The following is a 16,537-nucleotide window of genomic DNA, read 5'->3' on the forward strand; positions in this document are numbered from 1 at the left end:
CGCGGGGGCAACACCGAGGGTTGCGATCCCGTTGCCGGTCCCGGTCCGGTACGGGGGCAACACTGAGGGTTGCGATCCGTTGCCGGACACAGAAAAAGACAAAAAAAAAAAAAATGCAGATTATGAGACACTACCCTAGTCTTCTAAGTCAGAACTTCTACATAATTCTAGTGCTAAATCAGGTTTGGGAACCAGTGACCTGAGTCAGTTTCCTTATTTTATTATTATTTATTTATTTATTTTTTTTTTAAAGATGACCGGTAAGGGGATCTTAACCCTTGGCTTGGTGTTGTCAGCACCACGCTCAGCCAGTGAGCGAACCGGCCATCCCTATATGGGATCCGAACCCGGGGCCTTGGTGTTATCAGCACTGCACTCTCCCGAGTGAGCCACGGGCCGGCCCCATCTCTGTAAGCCATTTTTATCATGCTGGTATTGCTCCAAAACTAAGAGTGGCTCTTAATTACCCTCCCTTTAATAGTTATTTACCTTTTTTGTTGTTATAAAAATTATCATATTCTCAAAGTACACAAATTCTCTTGTCTTATTTAAAAAAATTTTTTAATCAACACAATAATTGTACATATTCATGGGGTACTGTGTGATATTTCAGTACATGTGTACAATGTGTAATGATCAAATCAGTTTAATCACGATATCACCTCAAACATTTATTATTTCTTTGTGTTGGGAGCATTCAAAATCCTCTCTTCTAGCTAATTGAAAGTACACGATAAATTGTTATAGTCGCCCTACAGTGCTATAGAACACTAGATCTTATTTCTCCCATCTAGCTGTAAAAGAAATTCTCTAAGAACATCCATTATCCAAATCCACTTAACACACATATAAACTAATTTCCTCCCCATGTAAGATACACTGTTTATATACTCTTTAGCTCTCAGCTCACAGTTTCTTTCCACAATAAAAATGTTTTTCTAACTCTTGCATTACACATACCCTCTTTCTTACTACATTCTCCTTGCATATATAAGTTACACCAAATGAATTGGCAGCCATAGACTGTTACATTTTAAATAACTTGGAAATATTACTCACTTTTAAATGTTTGGTTCAAGTGTGTGTTAGAGGCAGGGGGATGGGGAGTTTAGAGTTCAGAGAGAGAAAAAAAATGAAAGCAATTTTAAAAATAGGGCTCCTGAATGTACAGAGTATTTTATGTGTAACCTTAAGGGCTGATTCTCAGGAGAGTCTGGAATAAAAAATAACAAAAAAAAAGGTGGTCAGTGCTAATTAACTGTCATACATACCTCTACTTTAAAAGAAAGAAAAGAGGGAGAAGGAGATAATTTTTTTTTTTAGAAGGAAATAAATATAGGAACCATGACTATAGAAAAAGGCAATTTAAATAAGGCCTTTTCTGAAACTTAAGACTGGAATTAATAGGGATATCAAAAGATAAATTTAACACTGGTTGATCTGAGAGGTTGTCAAGAAGTAAATGGGTGAGTTTCATTGTTTTTAATACCAAGTTGCTTCATAATGTCAAAGAACAGGGTCTGATAGGGGATTACAAAGGCCTAAAGCTGGCAACCATGGGATCTGTGCTTGTGGCTTTCTGACACCTGTCAGTCATTCAGCCAGCAAATATATTTTTAGCACCAGTGATGTTCAAGGCATGCAGGAAGCAGTAATGAACAAGAGAGATACTATCCCTCCTTCTGAGGAGCTCACAGTCTAGTAGGTAAGGAACATAGATAAATAAATGAGCTCAGGTTCTATAAATATGATAAAAAATAGATAATACTGTATAGTAGAAAGTGCCTGGAGGTGGGGAGCTACTTTCATTAGGAGTGGTCAGAGAACGGCTCAGAGAAAGTGTCATCAGAATTTAGACTACAATGACAAGTAGGCAACTGTGTATAGAAATGGAAGAAAAGGGCTGGCCCCGCGGCGCACTGGATAAGTGCGTCGCTTGGGAAGCGCGGCGGCGCTCCTGCCTGAGGGTTCGGATCCCACATACAGCCCGGTTCCCGCTCACTGGCTGAGCGGGGCGCGGGAGCAGCGCCGAGGGTTGCGATCCCGTTGCCGGTCCCCGGTCCGGTACAGGGGCAACACTGAGGGTTGCGTTCCGTTGCCAGACACAGAAAAAGACGAAAGACAAAAAAGAAATGGAAGAAAAGGGCTGGCCCCGCGGCGCCCTGGATAAGTGCGTCGCTTGGGAAGCGCGGCGGCGCTCCTGCCTGAGGGTTCGGATCCCACATACAGCCCGGTTCCCGCTCACTGGCTGAGCGGGGCGCGGGAGCAGCGCCGAGGGTTGCGATCCCGTTGCCGGTCCCCGGTCCGGTACAGGGGCAACACTGAGGGTTGCGATCCGTTGCCAGACACAGAAAAAGACAAAAGACAAAAAAGAAATGGAAGAAAAGTGGTCTAAGCAAGGTAACAATAGTCTGTGCAGAGGCACTGCAAATACAAGTTTGTTGTGTTTGGGGTACAAAAAAGAAAGCCAGTAGACTTGGAGATAGTGAACTAGGAAGTGAGTTCAAGGAGATAAGTTAGGAGGAGTAGTTAAGGTTAGAATAGAGGGTTTTAAGAAAGTGTGACATAATCTGATTTTTGTTTTTAAGTGTTCACTCTAGGTGCTGTTTGGAAGAGGAGATATAATATAGACCATATTAAGGTAGAGAAGTGAAGAATATGTGGAGTAATAAAGAATGTTTTCCTTAACTTTAATATACTGAACTTAAGTTTTAAAATAGGAAGTTACTTTTTAGACATAAACATAAGCATTTCTTTATCGTCTAAAATTGTGGATTTCTTTGGGAGCCTATAACCAAAACTAGAAAGTAACTTCTGGGATGGATAGAGGTTCCCTTCCAGCACTGCCAACCTAAATCTACCTCAGGTAAGTATCAGAGTAACTTTTTCAAGATTTCAGACCAAACGAGATAACTTGTATTCTGTCTATGTATTCCTATGCTTTAATGTTTTTTGTTTCCCATTTGTTCTGGGAAAAATAAATAAATAAATAAATAAAATAAAATTGTGGGTTTCTTAGAAATTTAAAATAATTAGATTTATTCAAAACATCTAATAATTTTTTCAAATTTCAAAAGGCCTTTGGTTTTGTTTTTGACAGCTGGGCAATAAGGGATCTGAACCCTTGACGGTGTTACCAACACCATGCTGTACAAATGGCCTTTTATGTTCATTTGGCATAAAATAATACATCCTAATAGGCATTTTTATATCTTCAATCCTTAAAAAATTGTGTAACTAAAAATAAGGATTTTCTCTCCTAGCACAGAAATTTCACTTCAGCAGCGACTAGAGTACATTGCTCGAGCCATTCTTAGTGCCAAAAGTTCCACTGCCATTTCATCAATAGCTGCAGATGGTGAATTCCTTCATGAATTAGAAGAAAAAATGGAAGTAGGTGATAAAGATACTTAAGCTATGTCCAAATTGAGTGATAGCCACATAGTAATTCCACTTTCCCTTCTTCCCCTGGCAAGTATTAGGTCTGTAGAAGTCATAATTAATAATTCTAGTCTCCTACCTATATGTATTTATTTATTTTCATGTTTATATATAAACCTTAAAGAGGTCTTAAAGATACTACCACTTGGGTCATAAAGACATTTCTATAATTTAGAAGTTCTCTCTATGGCATTTCTAAAAGTTTTTTCAAACTGTTCCAATAGCAAGTGGATTACATCACATTCACTATTTATTTTGGAAGCTAATAAGTAGACATGTGAAGTAGGGTAGGCTAAACGGCCTTAACTAAGAGACTCAAAAATATCTGATGGTGTAAATACAAAAGGATATTTCTCATTTGCAAAAATCAGAGTGGATGTCCTGTTTGCCAGGTAACTTTTCTCTACATGCTGGATTTAGAGACCCAAGTTCTATTTTTTGTCACTGCCATTCCCTAGGACCTTTTCTTTATCTTTAGTCAGAGGGAGGAAGGGATAAAAGTATATAAGAAGCACATTCACTCTCTTAAAAATCACAGTCCTGGGGGCCGGCCCAGTGGCGCACTGGATAAGTGCGCCGCTTGGGAAGCGTGGCGGCGCTCCCGTCGAGGGTTCGGATCCCACATACAGACTGGTTTCCGCTCACTGGCTGAGCGAGGCGCAGGGGCAACACCGAGGGTTGCGATCCCGTTGCCGGTCCCCGGTCCGGTACGGGGGCAACACTGAGGGTTGCGAACCGTTGCCGGACACGGAAAAAGACAAAAAAAAAAAAAAATCACAGTCCTGACATGACATACTTTTCTTTCATTCACATTCCTTTGAAGAGAACATAGTCATATGTCCATGCCACCCTGCAAAGGAGGCTGGGGAGTATAGTCTCGCCATTTGTCTGGCTACACTGATGGGAGGTACAAATATTGGTGGGCAGCAAAGGCTCTCTGCCTCAGTACACTTCCTGTGAAATCTATTATGTTGAAGTTGTCTATTGTGATGCTAGTCTATTATGATAGAGGTCTTTATTTATATGTTATTTTTATTTTAGCAAACTTAAAGTCAGTTACTGGAGTCATTCCTTCAAGTACCTGTTGATTTCTCATGAAGAAATTAAGACCTCCTATTTTCTGCCCAAACTAGGTTGCTAGGATCCAACTTCAGATACAAGAGACACTACAAAGGCAGTATTCCCATCATTCTTCTGTACAGGATGCAATTTCTCAGCTGGATTCTGAGCTAATGGACATAACTAAGGTAATAAAAAAGCAACTGAGGGCCGGCCCGTGGCTCACTCGGGTGAGTGCGGTGCTGATAACACCAAGGCCACGGGTTCGGATCCCATATAGGGATGGCCAGTTGGCTCACTGGGTGAGCGTGGTGCTGACAACACCAAGTGAAGGGTTAAGATCCCCTTACCGGTCATCTTTTTTAAAAAAAAAAAAAAAAAAAGCAACTGAAATTCCTGTAGTGGTCATCTAATATCTGGAAATTCCTTATTTGTTTTACATTCTGCTTTTTGTTTCATGGAAAAGATTAACTTCTCTCTACAAAATAAGATGAGCCATCCTTGGCAGCTTGCTGCTGGGCGGACAGTTCCCCGTGGCCAGATTTGACTCCTAGAAAAGGCTAAGCTGTTTCTTCCAGGACAGTTAGCTATAGAGAACCTACCAGCCTCATATGGCAGCTATGTTAAAACCAGCTGATTTATGGCATTGCTTTTTGCTTTGGAAAAAGTAACTCATTTTTGCTTAACTCACCATGCCCCTCTCACTCTATAGCCTCTGAGCAGTTCCTTCCTCCTTTTTCAGTTATTATTGGACCTGGTTCCAAGTACTCTGAAGCACCCTGAGGTTTCTCAGTATTCCCATGATTCTTCAACCCCTAGTTTAGACAACACTAATTCTTTTTTTTTTTTTCCCCCCTGGTTGCGGCCGGTACGGGGATCTGAACCCTTGACCTTGGTGTTACCAGTACCAAGCTCTCACCAAGTGAGGTAACCAGCCAGCCCCAGACAACCCTAATTCTAAAAAAAAAGTCATTGCAGCATCTCCCTTTCAACAAAGAAAAAAAGGCACACATACTGAAATCTATCTGAATGTATTTACCATACATTCACCGTTTTTAATCTGTAGTTGCAACCAGCTATACATCATCACATCTTTATATCATATTTTAGAAACTTTAGATAAAACCTTTGGTGATTTTTAATTTTCAAGGAGTGCTTCATTATTAATCTCTGAATGCTACCTCTGGTTGGATGTTTAATTTTGGGATTTTTCTCCTACAGCTTTATGGAGAATTTGCTGACCCATTTAAACTTGCAGAGTGTAAACTTGCAATAATTCATTGTGCTGGTTATTCAGACCCTATATTGGTGCAGACGCTTTGGCAAGATATCATAGAGAAAGGTAAGTGTCTAACTGTAGGTATATTAGCATATGTTGTTTAGTTATGAGATAGAAATGGAAGCTTCCAGTAGCTAATGTATGGGGCTCATGAAAATTGTGTATATCTAAGTAGAGAGTAAGTGGAGGGCACCTGGATATGGTGGACAGTGATCGTGCAAAGAATGACTCCAGTGAATTTGGGAAGACTCTCAATGAAAGGGATGATTTTTGCTGCCTGATAAGGGATATTGAGACATTTCCCTTAGAATCTCATAACAGGTACTCTGATGAGACAAGAAAATATACCAGACACTAACAGAAACACAGAATCTGCTAATTATGAAAATCTGCTAATTTGAAAATCAGTTATGAAGTTATTGTTTTGAACCTTGAAACAGTTAAATAGCCAATGTAAGCATTTCACATTAAAAAATAATTTCTTTCTTACAGAATTGAATGATAGTGTAACATTGAACTCCCCAGATAGAATGCATGCTCTTAGTCTCAAGATTGTCCTCCTTGGCAAAATTTATGCTGGCACACCTCGCTTTTTTCCTTTAGGTAAGCAGTAACCTTAGGTACCCGATGTGTCTTATTTTCTGTTTTGATGGTTTTCTTCAATGACATGGAAAAATAATGATCTTTACAATGAAATAAAGAGTTTCTTCGTTGCTCTTTAGCTCAGCAATTTAATTCTGTGTCTCTAGAGAGAAAGGCCCCCAATGAATAACAGAATTTGTTCAAAAATAGTTGAGTATGAAACTTTCTCTGACTAACTTTCCAAGACTATAATATCTATCTTGGGATTGTGCCGACTAACAAACAATAAGTGATTACATACATTGTTGGTAACCCTATACAAGTTTGTGAAGAGAAAAGAAAAATGGCTGGTGTTTTGCGTGGGTAATCCATGATCGATTCAACTGCTGCTCTCTATTACATTGAGGACTTTTTTTTTTTTTTTTTTAAAGATGACCAGTAAGGGGATCTTTTTTTTTTTTTGTCTTTTTCCGTGTCTGGCAACGGATCGCAACCCTCAGTGTCGCCCCCGTACCGGACCGGGACCAGCAACGGGATCGCAACCCTCGGTGTTGCTCCCGCGCCTCGCTCAGCCAGTGAGCGGGAACCGGTCTGTATGTGGGATCCGAACCCTTGGCGGGAGCGCCGCCACACCTCCCAAGCGGCACATTACAGCAGTGCGCCACCGGGCCGGCCCAGTAAGGGGATCTTAACCCTTGACTTGGTGTTGTCAGCACCACACACCATGGGCGGATCCCTGAGGGCATTTTTTTTTTTCATAGCAAATAGTAGTGTCAAAAATTTAATTATTTGAACCCCTTTCTTAACCAAATATGCTGACTATAATTGTTCATATGGGTAACTCTAATTGTTATTAGCCATTTCTCAACCTACAATGTTTGCCTCAGTTGTAAAACAATAAAAGCAATGTAAATACATCCGTAAAGTAGAATATTAAGTACTTTTGTGTTATTGAAAAATACTGAGCAACTTGAAAGTGCTCACAGTATAACATTAAGTTATTTTTTTTTTAATGAGCATTCGAACATGTTTATGGACAGTCTCTGATTAGGATCTACTCCCTGGACATGGTCAGAAATAAAACCATTATAATATACCCTTATTTCTTGTAAGTAAAGATTAAAACTGTACCCTTTCAATGCCATTTCATTGATCAGAGAAATAAAGAGAAAATAAAAGGGCAAATATATTTATATCTTATAAATGTTTATAAGCACATGAATAAGTATTGATTTTTTTTAATAGTTAAAAAAAAAAAAGCCACATTGTACACAATCCCTTTTGAGGGTATTTTTGCTTTGACTTGTATTATTAACTTCTGAGCCCGGTGAAGTTTAGAGTAGAAGAACCCTTCCTCTGTCATTCTCTCAATGGCAGACAAACTCCAGGGGACTTTATACAGGATCAAAGTTTAGAGTATTTGAAATTTTTATTCCCTACCTCAAGTGTGTGAATGGTAAATTCTAGAGGAGACACAGGTTCAGTGGCAGTTTTGTCAGTGATTCCTTTTGCCCATGGACAATCACACTGGTCAGTTTCAGACTTGAGGTATCATAACTATAAATTTGGATGTTACTATTATGATAATACAAGTAAAAGTGAGAATTGGGCCACAGTTGGAGACTCCAAAATAAATAATATAAATCTGGGGTGTGCAGTATTAAAAAAACACATTTAATATTTCTGAAATCAAGATGCAGTAGCCCTATTCTGAAAAGTTGTTAAATTGAGGATACAGATATTTTTTTAAATAAAGATATTTTTAAAAAATTATCAATGGGTCCTCCCCAATAATGGGATTGTGAATGATCTCTAATTTTTTTCTTGTATCTTTCTGTATTTTCTAAGTTCTCTAAAACATTATAGTTTTTTCCTTAGTATCTTTAAAGTGTACAATTTAATGGTTTTAGCATATTCACAGAGTTGTACAGCCATCACCACAATCTAATTTTAGGACATTTTCATCATCCTCAAAAGAAACCCTGCTCTCATTAGTTGTCACTTCCCACCCCTTCCCACCCTCCAGTCCTAGGCAACCACTGATCTACTTTCTGTATATAGATTTGCCTGTTCTAGTGTATATATCCTACTTTTATTTAAAAATTATATTGAAATTGGTTTTCAGAAGATTTCCCCCTAGATTATGAATAAGACCTACTTTCAGTATCAAGAGTTAAAAATCCTATTTTCTGATCTTTTTCCCTCCCCAGATTTTATTGTACAGTTCTTAGAGCAACAAGTTTGTACTTTGAACTGGGACGTGGGCTTCGTAATACAGACAATGAATGAAATTGGAGTGCCATTACCTAGATTACTAGAAGTTTATGATCAGTTGTTCAAATCACGGGTAAGGAAAATATTAAGTAAAATAAAATTATTTTCTTTAGTTAAGGTAACATTTTTCTAGGTATAGAGTAGGATATTTTGATTGCATGTTATAAGTATCTTATCACTTGGTCTAATACAGTTGCAGCAGAGATGTGCTTCATTGGTTGAGTATTAGAAATTCACACTTTTAAAACTGATAATGACAGTTGCATTGCTGTATATCATGATTAAAATGAAATGTATTATTCTTCACGGAATAGGCTAAACCAAGGTGTGGGCTAAACATATTACATTAATAATTGTCATTTACTGTATTTATTTATTTATTTATTTATTCTTTCTCTCTTTTTTTTGGGGGGGGGTGGCTGGCTGGCATGGGGATCCAAACCCTTGACCTTGGTATTACAAGGCTGTGCTCTAACCAACTGAGCAACTGGCCAGTTCCTCATTCACTTTAAAAGAACAAAATAATAGTGTACAGTTGACCCTTGAACAGTGGGGATTAGGAGCACTTACCCCAGCACAGTCTAAAATCCACTCGTATCTTTTTTTTCCCCTCAGATCTCTTGGTATTGATTGAGTTTTGTGGGATGGGTGGAAGCTGGGCACCTAGAACTGAAGCAGAGTGGGAGAAGGAATGGAGAGGGTGAGAGAGGATTCCTGGCAGAGAGTCTAGAATGGTGGTGAGTCATAGTTTTAGGGTGTGACACTCTGTCCTCCAACATGTCAACTCTACAGGCTTTTGCAGGTTGGGAATAAGGTCCATGGCTTTTGATATCCTTGAAATTGCCCTGCTAGCTGCAGGGTCCAAAGTCAGGGGGCTGTCGGGGGGTAGTTGTCAGGGTCGCCCAGTATGTTCCCAGGGTGCCAAACCCACAGATGTCATGTCCTGAGCTCCTGAGCCCCAGGGTGGACCATGGAGCAGTCTGGCTTAGGTAAAACTCTGACTAAGGAAGGGCATAGGTGGGGCTGGCAGGAAACTGGCCCCACCCAGGGCTCATAAGGCAGCCTCAGCAGGCAGGCTGCACACATAACTTTTGATTCTCCAAAAACTTAACTACCAATAGCCTACTATTAAGTAGTATACTTAACTGTCTGGTCAGTTATGTAGTACAATCATAACATTCCTAACCAAAAATATTCTAATGTATTTATTGACAAAAATCTGCATAGAAGTGGACCCACACATTTCAAACCTCGATCATTTAAGGGTCGGCTGTATTTACTTACTGCAACCTCAGCTAAAATATCACTGCTTAAAGAATCTTTCTCATCATATTGAACCTTATCAGACTATTTTGTAATTTTTATCCTAGGGATGAAATATGCAAATAAAACCATGTTGAACTAGTGTTTTTCATAGTAGCAGCATCATATGGTGCTTTTACAAGACACTTTAATGTATATTTCTCATTTGAGTCTTGCAATAAGCCTGTGATGGAAATGAACAAGTAGTAGTATCCTCATCTTATATCGCAAAAAGACAAGGGTAGAGGTATTAAAATAACCTGTTCAAGTCACATGGCTAGTAACTGTTGAAGCCAGAACTAGAATTAAGATTCTGTGACTGCTAGTTTACTCTTTTTGCAATATCAGACTGTCTGCATAGGTACAAAGTAAAAGTGGTATCAGCCCCTATAAAGAGATTTTTCTCTTACCTGAGATTCCTAAGCAGGACATTTACAAAGTGGATTGATTCATCAAATATTCTATTTAAATAAAACCACAGTAGAGTTTTTAATGTCATTCAAAATATTAACCATAACTAGATACATAATTTACTAATCACATAATATTTAATGCTTTTTAATAGCACTAAATTTTGCTTAGACTCTGATGACTACTTTAACCAACATAAATGATTGAAAAATCATTTGACAAAGTTTGCCTTACAGCTCACTGTGCATATTTATTTCCTTTTAGGATCCGTTCTGGAACAGAATGAAGAAGCCACTGCACCTTTTGGATTGTATACATGTGCTATTGACAAGATATGTTGAGAATCCTAGCCAAGTTTTAAATTGTGAGAGGTAAGTATGAATTAAATAGTGCATTCTTGGGCCGGCCCGGTGGCACACTGGATAGTGCACCCGCTTGGGAAGCGCGGCAGCGCTCCCGTCCGAGGGTTCGGATCCCACGTACAGACCGGCTCCCGCTCACTGGCTGAGCGAGGCGCGGGAGCAATGCCGAGGCTTGCGATCCCGTCGCCGGTCCCCGGTCCGGTACGGGGGCAACACTGAGGGTTGCGATCCGTTGCCGGACACGGAAAAAAGACAAAAAAAAAATAAATAAATAAAGTTCAAAGACAAGAGGGATGTCATTTGGCTTGAATAAGAAGTTGAAATTGCAAGGTAGTCTATGACATCTCAACTGAACTCACATGAGGTCTTTAATATCCACTCAACCAATTTTGGTTTTTCTTTTATTCTTTTATTTTTATTTATTTATTTATTTATTTTTTGCCATCTTGCCAGTACAGGGATCAAACCCTGGACCTTAGTGTTATCAGCACCACACTCTAACCAACTGAGTTAACCAACCAGCCTGGCTTTTCATTTTAATGGAACAAGAGCTGAGATCCTGATTCATAGAGCTCTACAAGTGTAATCTGAAACAAGCTTTAAATGGTTGTAATAAATACCTGGGTAGTGAGTTTGGAGAGAATCTGGAAAGATATGGGGATTATAAAGAAGTGGGTATAAGCACTTGTGTACATTAGCAATACATTAGCATGTATCAAAAGTAGTTTTTTCCATTTCTCCACCTTTGCCCTAAATCCTTTCTACAAGTGGATGTACCTAATTTATGAATTACTTCTAAATTCATTCTGCTTTAAATTAGTGATCTAGGATGAAGGCATTTCAATTATGTCTTTGTGGTATTACTGGCCATTTCAAAGCTCAAAGAATGTAAATAATTTAACATTAACAGGAATCATTCTTTTCTGTCTCCTTCTCATTGTAATACTCTTCAAATGGAAAATGGTGGTTATATGGTAATCCACCTACCCCCTAAGTTTTCTTCTCTATTTTCATGTATTTGCCATTTACTTCATCATGTGATCCTTTCTCTTCTGTGGGACTGTAAGTAAGGTTAGCAGAAGTTGATGGGTGGAGGGTGGGAAGAAGCCGTATAGGTTTCTAAATGCATTGATAGTTGATCAGGTGCCTTTTTCTTTACAGGAGAAGATTTACAAATCTCTGCCTGGATGCTGTTTGTGGTTATCTGGTTGAGCTTCAGTCCATGAGCTCTTCAGTGGCAGTACAAGCCATCACTGGGAATTTTAAATCTCTTCAGGCTAAATTAGAACGGCTTCATTAATTATTATAATATATTTATATCCATGCATTTTGATCTGTAAAATAAAAGCTCAGCTGGGTCCAGATATCAGGTCTTCTAACGATTTTAATAGAAATGTGTTTTTAATAAGTGGCTAATATCTACAAATAGTACATTTGCCAAATGAATTATTTTTATGACTCCAATTTTTTTGTGATTGGATTAAAAACAACTAAAATAAGATTATTTATGATTTTAGTACAAGGATAAAAAATATTTAGAAACTCCTATTTTGAATTTTACTGCAGGTAGAAATTTTGAATTTATATTATTCATTTTCAAGTTACTCCAAGGATATTGGTAGATACGCTAGCTAAGCAGGGCCATCCCCGTAATACTGGATTCTACAATAGTCCTTAAATAGGCAAATAATAGTGTTTTTAAAAAAAAAAAATTAGGTATTGGGTTTATCCTTGGAAGGAAATTTCCTCCAACTACTAATTTTATCATTTATAGTCCTTTAAGATTGGTGTATATATCTGGTTGTTTGAGCAGGTGATAAACTTGTAACTCATGTTTTGTGTCCTGAAAACCTATACAGGGAGGTACTGTTTCCATTAGTGTGTACCTGGCTCTAGAGCATTTGTTCTCAAAGTATGTGCTCCAAACCAGTAGCATCACCTGGGAATTTGTTAGAACTAATTCAGATTCCGACCATGAGGTTATAAGGCTATGCTCTAACCAACTGAGTTAAGCTAACCCAGCCAGCCCTGAAATTCAAATTCTTGAGCCCCACTCCAGACCTACTTAATCAGAAACTTCATGGGTGAGGTTCACCTTTCTCAGTTTTAACAAGCCCTCCAGGGGACTCTGGTGCGTGTCAAGTTTGAAAACCGCCACAGTAGAGGATACTTCTACCTTCCATGGTTTTTATGAACTGAGTTCCCTATCTTATTCTTCCTTCTCCCTTCCCCATCAGTAACCAAAACACACAAGTTTTACCCTAGACACACATATATGAAGCAAAATTATTAGTAATGTAGTTCTTAGTCTTTAACAAAATTGGAATAACTAAACCAAAGTCATGGCAACAATGAGGAAGGAGAAAAGAGTGGGAATGACCAGGGCTAACATAAAAAGCCAAAACATGGGTTCCCTTCCTCTCTCCTATGCTACCATGAGTAATTACCTTCTGTTTATTGTCACTAATGCATGCCTAACAATTTTTAAAATACACTTTTAATATATTTTTCCTCCTACTTTTATCTTTCCCCAAGACCGTAGTGTTGCCCTTCCCACATTTATTCTCTTAGATTTTAGCTCCCTTTTCCCTGTAATCTTCTAATGTGTAATATTTAATAGAATATCAAAATATCACTCATCAGGTACCACTACCTCTCATATTTCTTAGCTTTTCACTTACATAAGTTTAGGTTTTTTGAATACGTAAAATGAATGTATATGCTATTTTGTATTTAATGTATTATCAATTTTGTAAATTTAAAATTCTGTCACGTCTACGTAAAATGAAGGTCTTGCTTAAATGCTGTAATTTAGGTGTGACTCCAGTTCTGCTGTAGATAGATAGAAAGATAGATGTATGGATCTCCATTTTTGTTTTAAGCACATTAACACAGTAGCACATGAATGTATATGTTAAATATAGTCAGTTCACAACACTGAAAGTACATCTTTTAAAAGGGCTGTAGGCTAGCCTGGCTAAATGGTCTGTAAGTCAGGAATCTGAATACTGTCCCTCTTTGCAGTACTCTCTGGAAGGTAAGATCCCTAAGTGAGAAGAAAATAGTCCTCTAGAACAGTGTTTGTAAAACTTTAACATTCATACAAAATATCTGGATAGCCTGTTAAAACAGATCCTTGAGTTCCACTTCCAATGTGATACTGCTCCTGGCAGACACTGGATCAGACTAGGGTTAGTGGTCTAGTATGTTTATCCATTGTATTAGTATACTTTGTGCTTGGTGTTTGGTCAACACATTATTTCTTCATATTGACTATTAAACATAGATATAGGCAGTGAATAACTGGTAAACAGTGCATTCATTATAGGCAGCAAGGAGTTACTGAAGGTCTCGGTTGTGACATATCTGTGTTTCAAATAGATCACTTTAGAATGGGAAAATGATTAGAAAAGAAAAAAATCTATTTTGAGTAACTGCAAAATATGGGATATTGATGCTGATGTGCATGTGACGTGTGTTCAAAATTTCTTTGGTTATACCTGACTTACTAATGACTTATTCATTGAACTCCTATTAACTACAAAAGTATCCCTTAGGATACTTCCCACCTCCATCTTTTTTTCTCCTTTTCATGAGAGGAAAAATTATTATGGTGATACAGTCGTATCAAGAAAATGAAGAACTAGAGCACTGAATCTAAAGGTTTTGAAAGGATTTATAATTTCCTTTCATTTTCTATCAATGTCTTCATTTAGATTCTCTTAACAATAAAACTTTTTTTCAAATATTTTTGTATTCTCTACTAAATGACTTAAACTCTTTTAAGTTTTATTTTCCTCATGTATAAATGAAAAGTTGAAGCTAAACGATAAGACTTTTCAAATCCAAAATTTTGTAATTAAGGTAATTTATTTTTTATTCATTTTGTTGTCTGCTTCAAATACTACAATAGTTACAATACTATTTTACTCTTTCATTTCAAACAAATAACATTTCTACAACATTACAGTATGTTTGAAAATAAACATTTGTTTTAAACCCTGTCATGCTTTTTGCATTTTGGCAGCTTCCATCAGCAGGAGGACTCTTCAAAACTAATTAACTTTCCATGTGGGATCCAGGATTCCCATATCGTGTCTCCAACTCACATTTGAATGGCCTCCTAAAGCACCTCTGTCAAAACAACCAAATCTGAACTCATCTCTCTCTCCCTGTCCTCTGCCCACTAATGTTCTTCCTTCTGTATTTTCTATCTCAAATTTTAACACCTACTCAAATCAGAAATATGGGTATCTTTAAATTCTTCCCTGCCCCTCAAATCCAATTAGTCACCAATTTCTAAGCAAGTCTACTCCTTAATATCTACTCCCCCAGCACCATATCTGTCCAATTTTCTCACTACTTTAGCTTTTTAGGGGTTAGTCAGAGAATATGAGAAATAATATGATGTTCGTGGATTGGAACACTGACCATATTAACACATCAGTTCTTACCAAGTTGATGGACAGATTCAATGCAACCCCAATCAAATTCCCAGCAGACATTTTGGAGAAATTGACAAGCTGATTTGTTTTTTGACTGCTGGTTGGTACAGGGATCAGGATCGAACCCGGGACCTTGGTGTTACCAGCACCGTGCTCTAACCAACTGAGCTAACTGGCCAACTCTGATTCTTAACATGTATCTTTTATTCGGGTTACCCTGCTTCACTTGGATGCTTACAATTGTGTCTAAGGTCTTCCTGCCTCTAGTTTGACTCCTCCTTCATTCCTTTTTCCACACTGAGGACAGAGTAGTCTTTTTAAAATATAAATCTAAATATGTTATACCCCACCTTTTCTTTAAGAAGAAACTCATTCCTAGCATGGCATATTCCACTGTAGTGGAGAAAAACAAAAATAAAATGTAGTTAGTTTTAGAGAAAGAATTTATTGGTCCTCAAAACTAAAAAGTCCAAGTATAGAGCTACTTCCACACAGCTAGATCCATATCCTCCATATTTTCAGGTCTTTCTCACTTCTGCTCTTATGTTTACTCTTTGCCTCTTTTTGCAAAATTTTACCCATAACTCTTGGGAAGTGTACAAGCAATGTTACATCATCCTGTTAGCTCTAACCCAGTGGGTATAGTTAGCAGAAAAGTCCTAGGTAGGGCTTTGGATAACCTGCCTAAGTCATGGACTCAGTCTTGGGGTAATAGTGTACAGGATCATCACCCAAGCCATATGGAACAGGAAAGAAGTATTTTCGTAAAGAATTGGATGCTAGGCACATCAGTTCATTATTTCTGTCCACCCACATTGTTTGCCACTCACTCCCTATGCTTTGATGGAAACTATAAACCTATAGGTCCAAGAAACTCAATGAACCAAGAGCAGGATAGACAAAACCACCCAAGGCACATCATTAGCAAATTCTCAGAAAACTAGGAATAAGACATCTATGAAAAACATACAGCTAAAATCACAATGGTTAAAGACTAAATGCTTTTTTGTTAAAGTTGGGAACAAAACAAGGATGTCTCTATTCAATATTTCTATTCAATATGGCATTGGAGTCCTGACCAGTGCAATATGGTAAACAAAAGAAATGTAAGACATACAGATTAGAAAACTTGAAGTAAATGTGTCTTTATTGACAGACAACATGATTGTCTATGTAAAAAATCCTATGGAATATACAGAAAATACTAGAAACAATAACCAGAACTACTAAACTAAATTTACCAAGGTCATAGCATATAAAGTCAATGTATAAAAATCAATTGCATTTCTATATACTAGCAACAAGTAATCAAAAATGTTTAAATAATGATATAAAATAGCATGAAAAAACATAAAATAAGATTAATTTTAACAAAATATGTG

General features: G+C 37.8%; 1 protein-coding gene across 1 annotated transcript in view; it reads left to right on the top strand.

Moving 5' to 3' along the window:
- The window catches only part of NUP155 (nucleoporin 155kDa), a 59,863-nt gene extending 47,789 nt beyond the window's left edge, over positions 1-12,074 (top strand). The window contains exons 29-35 of the mRNA XM_008582360.1: positions 3,264-3,393; positions 4,575-4,688; positions 5,722-5,842; positions 6,272-6,382; positions 8,572-8,708; positions 10,613-10,719; positions 11,872-12,074. Coding sequence (XP_008580582.1) covers positions 3,264-3,393; positions 4,575-4,688; positions 5,722-5,842; positions 6,272-6,382; positions 8,572-8,708; positions 10,613-10,719; positions 11,872-12,010 — 859 coding nt within the window. The 3' untranslated portion in view covers positions 12,011-12,074. The remainder of the gene's footprint in view (positions 1-3,263; positions 3,394-4,574; positions 4,689-5,721; positions 5,843-6,271; positions 6,383-8,571; positions 8,709-10,612; positions 10,720-11,871) is intronic.
- The last annotated feature ends 4,463 nt before the right edge of the window (positions 12,075-16,537 follow it).

Source organism: Galeopterus variegatus, unplaced genomic scaffold (genome assembly GCF_000696425.1).
Source record: "Galeopterus variegatus unplaced genomic scaffold, G_variegatus-3.0.2 Scaffold2590, whole genome shotgun sequence".
Classification (NCBI taxonomy): domain Eukaryota; kingdom Metazoa; phylum Chordata; class Mammalia; order Dermoptera; family Cynocephalidae; genus Galeopterus; species Galeopterus variegatus.